The sequence below is a fragment of the Argentina anserina genome, chromosome 5, assembly GCF_933775445.1.
Source record: "Argentina anserina chromosome 5, drPotAnse1.1, whole genome shotgun sequence".
Taxonomy (NCBI): Eukaryota; Viridiplantae; Streptophyta; class Magnoliopsida; order Rosales; family Rosaceae; genus Argentina; species Argentina anserina.
This window is the reverse complement of record NC_065876.1, coordinates 23938078-23954070: the sequence shown is the minus strand read 5'-3', so window position 1 is coordinate 23954070 and position 15993 is coordinate 23938078. Positions and strand designations below refer to the sequence as shown.

Sequence of the window (15993 nt, the reverse complement as noted above, 5' to 3'; positions counted from 1 at the left end):
TCTCAATCCTCACCTCAAAATAGAATAAAGAAAACTTCGAAATCTTCAGAGTAGTCCTCCAATTCTGCTAATTCACATCTGCAAAACTATCTCTTACACCATTGAATAGATGCACCGGGATTGTAAACATAAGCCGGTAAGTTTTGCAGCTCGTATGAGTAAAACAACAGTATAACACGCGTAGTAATACAAGGGAAGAATACTGAAAACATTTAATTATAAATGTACTCAAGAGTCACATGACGACTCATTTGGTTGTCCAATAATATCTAAAATTATAAGTGCTCATGAGACATTGGACAACCCATCTGTTTACCCAAATTACATTTATAATATGGGTACTCATGAGACCTAGGTACTCATGAGACCCAGGTACTCATCTGTTACCCCTCATGCAGTACGTCATCAGACACTGAGCAACCCATATGTTACCCAATATCACAAAAATATGGGTACCCATGAGACCTAAGTAACCCATATGTAACCCCTCATGCAGTACACCGGTAGACATACTAGAGCTCTAACTGAATCGTAACTGTCACCCAGTTAAGGCTAGGTTCCGATACTGCCAACACGTTCGAAGACAGAAAAACGTTTTAACATAACTCAAGTTAAAACCATATACAAAACAATCCTCACATGTTATTGCACAAAAACCAAGCGAATCATGCTCAAATAAAATAAATATCAATGTTATAAATAAACTCATTTGGAAATAAGAATATGACAGTCTATAATATAGCAACCCATATATATGTATCAATTTTACCATTTATTCACTTACATAACCCACTATATCATATACATATCATAGTTCGATATTGTAAAATAAAGCGTAACTATGAATCACCACCAAAGGCAGACTCGTCATAGTGAGATTTACTCACCTTATTTTCATGAGCGTAATTTCCATAATACCGAAAGCAAATCTTTTACTTGTATATAAAAAAAATGGTTAGAAATGTTTCGTAAAACCTCAAATGCCGAATCAGTACTACTGTTTTACTGTTCAGCAATTTACAGTTTTTACATAATTACTGTTCACGTAAATACTATTCACATATTATTGTACATGTACATACTGTTTACGTATTCATGTACACCAATGTACTATTCCATCGTAAATATTGTTCCAGTAAATACTAATTACTGATTTACCTTTCAGAAAATTACTTTTACAATTACTATACGTAAATTACATTTACAATTACTGTACATAAATTACTTTTATAATTACTGTACATAATTACTTTTTACATTTACCGTACAGAAATCATTTTTTACAAAAATACTGTTCAGAAAATACTTTTCACGCGTCACCGCACATGGCGGCACCTGAGGTTCACGCGCCTCCTCCAGCAGCCGCGCGTGGGGCCCACACACCAATTCAAAACCGGCGCTAACTCGCCCACCGTCGCCCAAAACCTTCCATTTTCATCTCCTCCACCCTTCCACGGCCTAAGGCCGTCTCCTGCCCCCCTCACACTCCCTCATGCGCCGCCACAGATAGCGGTAGGATCTCTCCCTCCTCCTCCTCCTCCAATTCTCAACAAATCGCCACAAATCCACACAACAATCAAACATACAATCGATTTAAACATTCCCTTACCTAGATTGAATCCTAGAACCGCTGGAGTGTCGCCGGAGAAGCTTGAACCTAGGCGGCGGTCGAAATTGAGCAGGGGCGAGGCGGCGACGTGAATCGAGCTCCAATCTCCTAGCATGTGGCACCAGGGGTGAGAAGCGGTGGAGACGTGCTAGCCTCGTGCACTGGTGTCGCTGGAGGAGAAACTTAGACGGCGGTGGTTCTGCAAAATCTTTGAGTCGCCGGTTGAGCTCCGATGCGACGTGGGACGGCGTGTCGAGTTCAGGGGTTGTTGTTGAGGATCGCGCGGTGTCTTTGGGGGAGGCGGTGAGGGCCACGGAGGCCGGAGACGTGAGATCGCTGGAGGCGATTTTTCTGAAGGAGAGAGAGAGTCTCTGGGTCAAGGGGAGGCTAAGGGGGAGAGAGAGAGAGAGAGAAATGAGGGTTTCTGTTTTTGGAAACCCTAGTTTCCAAAAAAATTCCCTTTTATACTTTTTCCGAAATCGGAAACTAACTTACGTCGCTAATAACTTTCACATACCACGTCCGATTAGAACGTGTGACATGTCTACGAAATCGTATCGACGAGCTCTACAACTATCGTGAAGGAAGTTTTTGAAAATGAGCGACGGAGTAAAAGTCGACTCCCGCATCGCGGAAACGTAACGTTTTTCCAAGTTAGATTTCCGAAGACGGTTCCGTTTTCGATTGACATCGTCGTGAAGCGAAAAATGCGATTTATTAAATTTTCCAAGTTTATTAATTTCTAAGAATTTGGTTCCGAGAAATCGGGTTATTACACGATACGTTGTGGCTATAAGATGATTTCGATTTAATTGAGATTGTTTTAGAGTTTTTCATGGCTTCGATTTTTCGTGTTTAACACTTGAAATTTCGGGGTCGTAACAGAATTTGCAGAGGTAACCTCAGAAGAAAGCTCTTGCTTTACCAACTCGAATCCATATGGGTTTCACCAGCCCAGACATTTTAGGTGGGTATCAAGAACTACTTCCTTCGTTGTAATGATAATTCAAAAAAAAAAAAAAGAGCTCGAGGGATGCTCAGGTGGGTATTAAAGAATAGAGATTGCAAAGAATTAACCAACTACTTCGTTAAAATGTGGTGGGTAAATTGTTGAACGAAAGGAGAGCAACCGTTGGCATTTTCAAAGTTTCATTAATCTATAGTAGACACCGCTACAGTTGAGAAGCGGCTTCCGGCTTCTAAAAGGAGGTACCTCCCTCCTTCTGCTTATTAGCCAAAAAAGCTGGTTCTTCTTAAATAAACCTTGGGTAGAGGTATATAATTGTAGTTACCGGTAAAAAACCTTGGGTATTTATGGATACAAATGGTGTTGTTGGAGGAATCGATATGCAATCGTAATGATCTTATAAAAAATTCCACATTAGTCCATCGATCTTTCTCCACTTACTCTCGCGTTCAAAGAAACCCTAATTTTTTAAGGACAATTGTAATTGACCACCGAATAACTATCCAAGGGAGAAGCGGCTACCAACACTAGAAGAGTTGAAGGCAAGATTCATGGTGTCTCTCTACTTGCAGGTGTCAGATGAAAGCATTCTTTTAGTCTCATCTCCTAAGGGCCTGTGATAAGGTAACTCTACTGATTACGGTAATGGCCTTCGATCACAATTTAAAGTTAGAATTGCGCTTACTGCTAAAATTGAAACCAGAATATCGTAAATAAATGGCCTACATTTAATTTAGAAAGTAAATTGAGCGCTAAAACTTTTTTTTTAATCAAATAGTTGGAAACACGATTGATAATGTCCAAATGTGACACTCACATTTAGTACATTTTACTCAGCACTGCGCTATTGTGAACTGCGGGCTTTTTACCTGAAAGTAAATCCAAAAAAAAAAAGAAAAACTACTCAGACACTTGGGCCAAGTTTGGTCGTGATGTTGCATCAGCCTTGCGGACTTCCTCGTCCACGGTCACCATATGCATTTTGATATTTAGAAAAAGTGTCGAAAAAGATCGAAATGGGGAGGAAGAACAAGGAGGGATCAATAGTGAGCAGTGTGTGTTGTCTACGGTATGAAGGCAAAGCTCAGTAAGTGTACGTTGGAATATAATTGCTAGAGAAATGGAGTTGCATTTATACATGAAATATAGAGGGAGAGAGAGGTGGGTGGCTGTCACATGGTACACTGTAACTACAGCACACTAATCACATGCTTATTTAGTTATTTTGATTCCCGCCTTCCATCAGTTCCAGGAACAACCGGCACTAGCTACATGCCGTAGTAGTAGTAATCGACATGTATGAATTGGCCGGTCTCTCTTTCATGGAAAATTGAAAATCCAGAGAAGTGAACTAGAACAAGGGTGTTCATCTCACTTTATCCATCACTCCTTCAGGATGAAAGACTAATCTTGGATTGCAGCCTTGCAGGGTGTTCATATCTGATTCCCAATTTGTTGCTACTGAGCTTACAAAACAAAAATACCGAAGAGATTGAGTGATAGATAGTTAGATACACAATGATATTCAATCTATCACACCACAAGCTCACTCACAAATCACATGTGTGCAAAAGAAAACAAGAACTAATACAGTATAGCAAAGAAATGGAGTGATTCTGATGACTAGCTTCTTGAATATGAATGATAATTGGTAGAACACATGCATGATTTCATAGGAGGGGTTCAATACAGACGTTGCAATCTTCTGCCTTCTGAAGGTAGCTAGGAAGACAAAATCATGAAAAGAAAATCAATCTGAACTCGAAAAGTATATGTATATACAAGAACATGCGATGGCAGCAATCAAACACCACAGGCCACATCTATTGTTGAAGTTGATTGGCTGACGCTCAACACCACCACCTCTACTAGTTGGTGTGATTTCTGCTCCAACATGTTGCCGACGAAAACGAGCATATGGAAGAGACTTAATCATAGGAACTTCTCCATACGTAAATTCATCCAATACAAGATCAACCCCTATTTTCTCCACCCGGAACCTTAAACCAACATCAATTCCTACACAGATCTCAATATCATCTCCCCCTTCCAAACTGAAATTTCTGTTCGAGAAGCGTCCTTGCCAAATAACACCACTGGAGATTATTTCCTTGGGACGTGATTTTGGTCGGACGTAATAAACAGTGTGCTTGGTATGATTTATAACGTATATGGAAATACTATGTATGCTTTCTCTACACTTTGAAGAGCAAGAATAAACGATGCACACAGTCAATGCCTTCAGACTACTGCCTATATTTGGAGGCACCAAAAAAGAGACAATGCCACCCTCATTAAAATACTTGAACCCCAGAGGAATGTCATTTCCAGGGAGAAAAACGCCTCCAAAGTTGCTTGCATAACTCCACCTCTGAACCAAGAAACATTTGCAAAAGCAGTGGAGTAAGTAATTAAGCTAGTCTATGGATGTCAACAATTCTCACAGGTTCTATTTCAGGTGCCACTTTTATATGGTAACTAAGAAAGAGCCGTTACTATATATGTAATTCAGTCCTAAATATAGCAATATATTTGCATGCATGTATGCCGTAATGCTATATATTATGCAAACACACTGTAGTTTTTTTTTCCAGTAAGTGTATCTTTGCATTAGTACCATGCATGAATATGCGTGTGTGTGTGTGTGTGTTTTTTTTTTTGTAGAGATAGAGAGGAACCTGTAGTAAGTTCTTCTTAAAAGTTTCGCTGATAGTTGTGCACCCTTCCATTTCAATCACAATCAAGTGTGATGAGTTACCAATGCCGGGGATGTCACAGAGTCTGGGGGAATCACTAAGTTGCAACATCTGCATGCTCAACATTTCTGAAAAATCTGGCATTCTTTGCAATGCAGTGCAGCCATCTGCTCTCAGAACTGACAGTTTTGTTGGTAGTTCTGGCATGGCATGAAGGTTTGAGCAATTTTCCAAAAATAGAAAGGCTAGCTTGGGAAGTCCCCTCAGGTTTGGAAGGCTATGAAAACTATTTCCACTTAGATTCAGATGATCTAAAGAAGGTAGAGACCAAAGATTCGTAGCTGTAATGGTCTCTTCAGTTAAACCGCAATTATCCAATGTAAGATCTTGAAGCTGCAGAAGACCACTGAGGCATGGAAGGCTAAGGAAACAATTTCTTCCCATATCCAATTCTTCCAAACAAGACAGACTTCCGAGATCCTCTGGAAGTGAATATTCAGTTAAATTGCAGTCTCTGACATGCAATCTTTTTAAGGCATATAAACCCGATAACAATGGAGGAAACTTTAAACATGTTCTTGGCAACGGATGAGACCAGAAACAAGTCAGAAACCATTTCAGTGGTGGCTGTTTCAGGCCACATACAGATAGATATTCAAGATTGTTCAACTGCATTATGGAAGATGGTATTTCTCTTATGGCTGTGTCATCTGCTAGCAGAGTTCTCAAGGATACCATCTCACCCAAGTCCTTGGTCAAATTTTCAAATTTTGAACAACCAGAAAGAGTAAGAGATTCAATAGCTTTCAACTTGGAAAAAGTCACTGGGAGCTCCCTGAGCATCTTACAGTCTTGAAGATTTACCAAAGCAAGTCTTTCAAGATCTCCAATGGACTGGTGAATCTTGGACAAACTCTTACAGCCTTGTAGTATCAACTTCTCGAGGTTAGGAAGATTTGAAAACTCTGGTGATTGTATCAAGTAATGAGAATGACTTAGATTTAGAATCTTCAGCTTCTTAAGCATCTGTTCGAGAAAATAAAAAGTTCCAAATTCAACTAAAAGTACAGAGAAAATAGGAACTTGATGTCAGCACGTATTAAATATACTGAAATAATTATATTTTGTGCAAGAATATTGTACCCTTGATTCCGTCCAAACTTGTACAAGTTTGCTGTATTGCAGGTCAATAGCAACTGCATTTGGTAGATTAAAGTTGTTTGGCAGGAATCTAAGAGGGAACCCATGCCAACACAGCCACCTCAACGTGTTAGCGAGATGCTCGTAGCCTCCACTGAGCTGCACAAATTTGAGTTCGAGCAATCTTAATCTCTTCATATTTGCAAATGCCTGTGTACTGAAGCTAGTCTTATCAGATTCTAACAAACTTAGGGTGAGCCCTTGAACTTCTTCAGTTCCCTGTTAACAAAAGGCAGCCTTTAAGAAAATAGTCGTGCATGCTTAAAGTAATATACACAGATGAACCACAATTATGATTGAAACATAAAGAGAGGTGCAGAAGCTCCGATAACAGTTTTGCTAAACAATGCAGTATATACATGATATGGCAATTAAACGCAACTGCACAAAACTTGATGATATGGCAACCAACTCTATTAATACAATTCCAGGGAATACAATTATCAGATGTGATGTATATGACTGTTTTGCATGCATTTACTATAAAGTACTTACAGAATGTTCAGTCAGTACATCTGTTACATCTGTAGGATGCCACAATCTACTGCACTTTCCAGGGTCACCAGGGAATTTTGCACGAACGAGTTCTCTGCCCATGTCTCGAAGCAAATCATGCACCATCAGCTTGTTCTTTATACAAACTGTTACAAGACGACGCTCAAGGAGAACACTGATTCCTATTTCTGCAAAAAAGCCACAACCATCCAATATTTGACTGACATAGTTCTTGTCCATTCCTATAAAGAAACAAGATACGTCAAGAAAGATGTCCTTCAGTTTATCATCATTTAGCCCATCAAAGCTTATTTTAAGCTTTTCCTGAATAGGACCATGAGGAACTCTTTCCAATTTCCTCAACGCACTTTCCCACTCTGGAATGCATCTTCCTAGTAAAAAAGATCCTAAAACTTCAAGAGCTAAGGGCAAACCTCCAGAGTAAGCAACCACCCTACTTGAGAGTTCAGAATATCCCTCATCCGGATCACTCTTCCTGAAAGCATACCAAGTAAAGAGCTGGAGAGCTTCTTCTTCATTCATTTCTGTAGCTGAATATATTGAATCTACTTTCAGTTGCTTTAGCAAATGTTTGTCTCTTGTAGTAATAACAATTCTACTTCCAGAACCAAACCAATCATGATTTCCAGCTATTGCATATACATCATCTAGGTGATCTATATCATCAATAATGACAAGTACCCTTCTACATCGAAGTCTCTCTTTTATCACATTGATCCCTCCATCAACAGTGCCAACCTTTATCTTGGTTGTTCTCAAGACATCAAAAAGAAGTTGTTCTTGCAAACCAACCTGACCATTTGGCTGCTTTTTCGCTTCCCTAACGTTTGCCAGAAAACTTCTACCTTCAAAGCTCCCACAAAATTTGTTATAGATGGCCTTAGCAACTGTTGTTTTCCCAATTCCACCCATGCCCCAAATTCCAACCATGCGAACATCATCTAATCCAACACCTAAAAGCTTGCCTACATCCTCTACCCGAGAATCAATTCCAACCGGGTAGACGGCTTCGAATAAGTACGTGTTGTTCAAGTGTCTAGTAATCTCCCCAACAATAATCTTGATTGACTTTCCTTCATGCCTGAAAATTCAATCCAAATGCATAATTACAACAAAGACTCGCTACGCAACTGCTAAAACTGAAATTTTAACTATGGAAATATGAAAGGACCAAGAGGAGAAATATTTACCCGCGTGCAGTATTCCAAAGATCCCAGCCAGATAAGTCTGCTGCTTCAGTTAGAGCAGCTCTCCACCTGCGTACCTTTTCCTTCTCCAACACGTAACGCCCTTCGTGTTTCTGAAATGCCTCTGCAAAACTACCAGTCTGTCTTCTCACATTCGAAGGATCAACGTCAACGAAAACTGGGAAAACCATTTGCCCAAGTGTTCTTCTACACTCCATGATCTTGACCAGCTCCTCAAGGCACCAACTGGAATCTCCATACCTCCTGGAGAAGACGATCACGGAGATTCTCGACCCTTGAATTGCACGAAGCAGCTCGGATGAGATGTTCTCCCCTCTCCTGAGTTCGTTATCGTCGATGAAGGCGTTGACTTGGGCTTCTCTCAGCGCCGAGTAGAGACGGCTGGTGAAGCTGTGGCGTGTGTCTTTGCCCCTGAAGCTCAAGAACACGTCATACATCCAGTGTTTTGAGGAAGGTGAAGATGAAGATGCTTCATGAGGGTTCTGTTCTGCCATTCCAAGTTTGCAAGAAAGAGGCACAGAAATTCCGGACTTCAGAAACCGAAGAGGGTGAAAAAGGAGGAGGCTTCACTCTTTCAGTAACACCGAGTTTCGTTGACTATTGGAGTTAAACTCCAGTATTACAAAGCACACGAATTTCAGTAAGCATCAAGTATCAAGCATGCTTAGAACTAGCACCTATTCACCTGTCTATACATCCACACTAAATCACTACGTCACTATATCACTAGATCAAAATGATATTTCACCACCTTGTTTCTGCCGCTGTTCCGCCCTGTTCTTGCACAGCAAATTAAGAAGGAATGCTCCATTCTGTTCTCTTTACCTATTTTTGTTATTTACATTTCTGAAGTTACTTTGGTGACTTTGGTCTCTACCTCCTTACCTAGACACAAGAATACATCTTTATGCACACACAACACAGGTTCCAAGAATTGTGAGTCTCTACTCTAGTCCAGCAATTTTCTGGCTGAAGCTTGTGACCTTGGCGGGGAAAGAAAACTCCAGCAGTTATAAGGGGAACAAAAGAGCAAAGAGTGGTGCTTTTTAAATTTTAAGTGTACAGAGACCACACACAATCTCAACTCAGTAGCAAAATTGGTCATACCAAAGTTAACCTACGAGTTAAGATACTACAATACTCTCTTGGAGTCCAATCTCATGATTATGTCAGAGCATTCAAAAAGTAACCTACCTTGCATAATGTCCGAGAATCAGATAGTTCTTTGAAGTTTATCTCGATAGTTCATGATTATGGCAGTCATTTGATAAAAAAAAAAAAGGCAGAATAAGACTAATACAAATATAATTTAATACATAACGGTTTTTCAGACCATAATTTATCTTTTTCAAAAGATGCAAAGCTTTACCATACATTATTTTCCCCCACTTCCGTGTCCATCTAAAACCTACAAACCGACTTTGGAATGAGTTGCAGAGATAACTCGTCTCCTACGAACATATTTGCACAGGTTTTCACTAATAATGAGCCGGGTGACGAATTCCGTCTTTCTTCTGTTTCTCTGAATCCAAGCAAAGATTCACATGCCAATCAAATGACAATAATTTGTATTACCTGATCATTTACTGGTATCATTTCCCCAAACATTGTCCCAGGAACCACTAGGAGCGGCCTTCGGTCCCTCAATGTAGTTTCGGTTCTCAGGTGCACCGCCGGGCCCATTGGGACCTGGAGGGCTCATCCTGGGTTTTGTTTTGACTCCCAATATTCTCAATACAAACCTAGCTAGCTCTCCGTACAATAGGCCAGAACGATCAAACAGCTGAGGCATGGTATTATCAAACAGTCAGCAACATATAACTATTTTCTGACATATTCAAATAATTGAAGAGTGCGACCTCGTGCCAACAAAACAAGGTAAGAATTTGAAATATCTGTCATATTGAGCCAGCCAGAAAATGACTTAGTGTCCAGGGTTTTGAAACTTTTTTTTTTTTTGCCAAGAAGCAGAGGAACTTTTTTTTTGGGGGGGGGGGGGGGGGGGGTTGTTCCTAGATTTGCATTGCCATTTATCAAGTTTAGCTCAATATGATGTGGAACTTACAACAATTTCCACAGCCCTAAGAGAATTAATCTAAATCGTTACCACAAGCATTTACCAGACAGTTTTCCAGAAACTTTTACACTCAAACAAATTAAAAGCTACAAAAACAGATACAAACCTGAAGTAGAGCAGTCATGAACAAGTGGAATGCCTGGGTATTTTGGTCTATCAGAATTGCAATCCGACCGAAAAAACTGACCACACCTTGCAGCTGCAAGAAAGGGGAAAACTGAGTGAATCTGTACTGGAAGTATCATTAACTACTTTGTTTTTGGGTAACAGAACATCCACAATGTTAACTTCATCAAAAAATTTAATTGCATCTGCTAGTAAAGAAACTCATTCTCATTATAATGCATACTCTTCTTATTCAATTAGTGGAACACATAAATTTTTGGTCATTTAGGGAGCTTTGTATTTTACAATACCTAATTTTATGTAACTATGAATTCTTCATCCCTAATATAGAAATGACAAATGGGCTAAATTAGGGAAGGCTTACCACATGGAGTGCTGAAACCCAAAACCCTGGCGCAGATGGAGGAGCACCGTATGGATCATTTGGATCTTGACCTCCATAAGGACCACCCATGCCCATTCCATAACCACCCATCGGGCCTCCCATACCACTATTGTACATTCCACCTCCATACATTCCAGAAGATCCAACTCCATACATCCCAGAAGACCCACCATACAGCCCACCTGCCCCACCATACCCTCCCCTATACATGCTGTTTCCATACATCCCTCCACCATATAACCCCCCAGTTCCACCATATAATCCTCCGGTTCCACCATAAGAACCATACGTTCCAGTCATACCAGTTCCATAGTTTGTAGTAGAACCATATCCTTTAATAGGGAAACAAAAATATAAAAACGATGAACATATAAACAAAAAAAGAAAAAGGAAGTCAACAAATGAGGAGAGGGATAGGAAAGAGCACGTTCACAAACCTCCATAAGTGTTGTTAGTTCCATAGTTTTGCTCCCAAGGCCTAGAGGGAACAGGCCTACCAAGTGTATTTCTATTATTAGGGGCAGTTTTGTCATCATTTGATACTATTTCTCCAGGTCTAGCGGTTCCTGAAGCCTCCACTACATCACTTGTGCTTCCAGCTGATGAGGGTTTAAAAGGTGCAGGGCCAGATGATGAGCCTGCTCTCTCCCACGGCTTTGGTGGAGGACCATTAGCTGCAGCAAGCATCAAATGAATCAGTTAAAAGCACTCAAACCAGACCACATCATCTTCACGTTACTAATCCAGCCCACAAATAATGACATACATAAATTCATATATCATCATAAGCAAATAAAGGAAGGTTACTCTAGTTCTGATGGAAAATGAATCTCTCATGTATTGTCATCACATTTCAGTTTCCATAAACTACGTGATAAAGTTCGGCTAATTATCAAAAACCAGCTGATGACCAGCATGTTATGGATTTTAATTTTTAAGCAGTCTTTTGCTCCAAAACATGTCATAGTTAGAATACTGACCTCATACTACAAACCTATGGCTACGGATCGGTTATGTACAAATGAGTAACCACTAGAACAGTAGAAGAACAATGAAACGCACGGAGAAGAAATGCAGACTGTCAAGCAGTCAACAAAACCTAGATATATATTGCAACTATCAAGGTTTAGTTGTATGCTTCCTTCATAGGCTCCCACCCCTCTAAGTACCAATCTAGTCATTTTACACACACCCAATTCTGAACCGAAGATTGCAAAGCACGTTTTGCATTTCCGGGTGTCAAAACTAGTAACAATATCAATACACTCACTTTCCTATTCACAAAATCAGTGATGGACAAGGAATTTGAAACAAGGATGAGTAAATACTCTACATTTCAACAAGATTACATCAACTATTCACAAAATCAAGGGCTAACATGCAGTAGAGAATTAAGCAAAAATCGTCTACAATTCCTGAGCAGAATTAATTAGTGCAAGTCTTCAGAAAATGAAGGAAACCCATCAATTTGCCCACACTATAAACCCATCGCCGTGATTCGAGTAATACAGAGCTCAATAAAAACCCAAAATTGAACCAGAACAAAATTCCAGCTTCCCAAATCCGATTTTTGGTTTCTTAGAAATGGGAAACTAGGAACCCATTTCAGCAATCAGAAATCGGAATCAAACATCACAAAACCCTAAAATCCACCGACACCACCACACAACTACCCTAAAGTTTTCATTTTGGAAATTAAAATTAAAACTTTGGGTCTAATCCAGGATGTATGTATTGACTAGAATTGATTGGAATATTAGATAATAGAGGAGATGGGGGATTGTAAACGAACCTGAAGGCTGGGGGTTGGAGGAATTGTCCATCAGAAAAGAAGAGGCAGGACATGAGATAGAGGATGAGTCCGGTCTTCTAGTTTTGAAGAGAGTTTTGTTTTGATTATAATTTCATTTCTTTACGTTGTTGTGAACGGTGGGACTTGTCCGGTTGTGGGATATTCTGTTGTGTATTCTTTCAATGTGAATTGTTGAGAGTCAATGGTCCTGTGGCGGCTCAGCCATGAATCAATAGGCTTTGTGACCACATTTACTTTTTTGCTTATGACTGACCACATTTATCACATGTATTTCATATGATATCTAGGTTATTGCTAGATGAGGTATTATGGAATCTTAATGCATGAGGCATAGTCACATAGACAATAATGATAGTACCATTCTTTATAACTCTAAATGATTCTAATCTATACTAACATTAGTCTAACTTTATTCTTGGCAATTTGAGTCATCTTCAGTTGTCTCAAGATTAGTGGTGGAATTAGGATAGTTATATTAGGGATGCATGAAATTTTAAATTAAAGAAAATGGAAATAGTCAGATTTTTCGACGGTATAAGAAAAAATTATTAATTGAAATAAAAAAGATACATCTAGTCCTAGAGACTTAATGAGTCTAACCCCTAAAATGCATACAATAGAATATGTTAAACTAACTAAATTTAACTCTATGAGTAGGTAGTTCCTTAAACTCTCTTATGACCTAGATTACTTATATATCTTTTTTGAACTATCGTATTTTTCTCTCTACCCTAACTGCTAGGGTTTCGAAGAAGCTCGACAAAATTTTCCACACCATCAGCATGGTTGATCAATCCCCTGCTCGTGGTTCTTCCCTTGCTTATGGTTCCTCTTCTCATCCCATGAGTTTCCCTCGTGTGGTTCTCAGTTCAGCGGGGCAAGCGGTGGCGCTTAGTCTCCATTCCTACCTCATGGGTCGTCTTCTTGGTCCCAAATTGCCTGGTCTCTATGGCATGATGCCGACTATATGGCGTTTACGTCGTGGTCTATCTATCCATGACGCCAGAAAAGCGGTACCTCTTCCTATTTGATAAGGTTCTGAATCGTGATCGGGTGTTTACTGAGGGGGTCCTTGGTATTATCATAATATCATGCTTGTCTTGAATAAGTATGGCGATATTGCACCTATTGAGGAGGTTCCATTGTTTGAGTTGGTGACTTGGGTTGGTGTTCATGGCCTTCTGGCCAATCTAAGATATAAAGAGGTGTTGTATTGTATTAGTGATGCTTTGGGGAAGGTGGATAATTTAGATTTCCCGGCGTTGAACCAGAAGGATGCATAGCAGTGTATCAAAATCAGATTTGATGTTCGTGATCAGATTCGGAGTTGGATGTTGTTTGAGGTATCGAAAACTTTAAGGTTGAGATCTCTTTGATTTTTGAGAAAATCAAGGGGTTTTTCCGTGCTTGTGGATTGTTCCAGCATGGTGCCAATGGTTGTGATGAGTTCTTGATCCTAGAGCATGCGGAATTGATGCAAGGTCCATCGCTTGATATGGCACGGCTTTCTCTTCAGTCGGATTTTTTCGCAAAGAGGCAGGCTTCAGATGATGTATCTACTAGGGCTTCGATACCTAGTGTGGCTTTGGAAACCATCCGTGAGAAGGTGGCTCCTAATTTAGCCTTGGTGCCTTCATCCTCCGTCTTGCTAGCATCTATGGATCCAAAGATACCGGGTGTGGAGATGGAGGTAGAACTGGGACAACCTGAATGCCCTAGGGTTGAATTTATGGCTAATTCGATGCCTTTTGTGGGTAAACAAACTGTTTTGGGTATTGTGGGGCCTACGACGTTTACATCAGTAGTTCATGTCCCTCCTTTGGTCAACCATCTGAAGCATCCTGCTACAACGGAACTCCAACGTCCTTGGAAGAGGTACATACAGTCGGATTCTGTCTAAGTTGAAGAAAATACATTGATTGTGGTTCAACATAAGAATGGGAAGCTCTGGGTTTCTCCACAAGCTAAATGGAAACCCGGTCATTCGAAAAGGAGTACTAATCGCCCTAAGGTTGCACATAAGTTAAACATGGAGGCCTCAGATGTTGTGGGAAATAAAGTTCCATCTAGAAAGATGGCTAAAAAGAAGAAGAACGTAGCATATGTTTCTCCTCCTTCAAAGGTGCTTGTTCCTGTTGCGGGTATTGTTGATCAGTTGGTGATTTCTTCAGAGCATCAGAGTCCAAGGTCATTTGTTTCTTCTGGTAAACTGGCAGAGCAGGAGCAAGCTCCCTCTACTGAACATGCTTGATTTTGAATCGCGTCACAGTTTTTATAATAGTGTGGTTGTTAAAATTTATTCATCTTCTATATCATCTATATTTTGTTAGTCTTTGTGCTTCATGTCCATGAAAATGTGGGTGAATTTTGGCTGTTTAGGTTAGTTTCTCAGGATTTTCTAGCTTCTATAGTAAGAAGAGATATCTCATTTTGTCGGCCTTCGGGTGTGTTATCTTGGTTTTGCTCGCTAAAATGTAATTTAGTTGATGTTTTGATTTAAAAAAAAACGCTCTTATAACCTCTTCATTCTCTATAGATTTAGCATATTATTTCTCAATATGAATGACCATACAATCACCAAGAAACTCATCTCCCTTTTCTTTTCTAAGTTTATTCTTGATGATGTTCATATTTAAAAATGTCTTTTTCAGTTGTTGTCATAAAGACAGGATAGTTAAAACTAAACAAATCAATCTATAAAGCATAGGATGGGGCGACGGTGGTGTTGTGGTGGAGCACAGAGCTAATGTCCAAGTGGAATCCATCAATTTTGATTTAGGACTTTAACAATTAAGTTTAGGGTTAGGGTAAAAGAAGAAGAAGTAACAATTTTGTGTGTGTAAACTCGGTTCAATGTGAGAGAATTAGGTGTGGGTGTGTATAGGGGATCTTTCAACTTAAAAAAAAATCCCCTTGTTATACAGAGGATCCGCCATGCTAATGATAAAAAAACTAATAGCGCTATACCTTGACCACGACCATCCAATTTCAAGTTTTTCTCTCTAAATATGAGTTGCACTGAATTTCAATCTGATTGCACGAGGGACTAAATCTTAAGTGTAACTTAGCTTTTGATATTGATTGCCAAGCAAAAGTGGTCATGGGGTCTCACACACAGGAGTTACAATAGTATTTCATTGCTACAAATATGGATAGTGAAAAAAAGACATGGAATCAAAAAAGATTGTAATATGGTGATCGGTTCGATTACTCGAGATCAATATTAACCCTGTAAGCATCGTTAGTAGTATAAAGCAAGAGGGTATCGTTCACAAACCGGGGATCCAACCAGGGTAAAGAATCACAAACATTTAACAACGAATTCATAAGAGTTTAAAAGGTTTGATATAGATTCGGATTGAGATATAAAAACAGAAAATAAAACCTAAACTAATA

At 39.6% G+C, this 15993-nt stretch overlaps 2 protein-coding genes across 2 annotated transcripts; both read right to left on the bottom strand.

Annotated features, from left to right (window-relative positions):
* Positions 1 to 4213: 4213 nt before the first annotated feature.
* LOC126796034 (disease resistance protein RUN1-like) lies at positions 4214 to 8793 on the bottom strand. The gene is made up of 5 exons (XM_050522797.1): positions 8179 to 8793; positions 6968 to 8069; positions 6416 to 6691; positions 5255 to 6298; positions 4214 to 4947 (listed from the first exon to the last, which is right to left on the bottom strand). Exons 1-5 carry the CDS (start codon positions 8688 to 8690, stop codon positions 4327 to 4329), a joined length of 3555 nt encoding a protein of 1184 aa, XP_050378754.1. The 5' UTR covers positions 8691 to 8793; the 3' UTR covers positions 4214 to 4326.
* Positions 8794 to 9490: 697 nt separating this feature from the next.
* LOC126796058 (peroxisomal membrane protein 13) lies at positions 9491 to 12714 on the bottom strand. Its single transcript, XM_050522823.1, has 5 exons — positions 12577 to 12714; positions 11222 to 11458; positions 10764 to 11116; positions 10380 to 10472; positions 9491 to 9979 (listed from the first exon to the last, which is right to left on the bottom strand). Exons 1-5 carry the CDS (start codon positions 12605 to 12607, stop codon positions 9776 to 9778), a joined length of 918 nt encoding a protein of 305 aa, XP_050378780.1. The 5' UTR covers positions 12608 to 12714; the 3' UTR covers positions 9491 to 9775.
* Positions 12715 to 15993: the final 3279 nt, after the last annotated feature.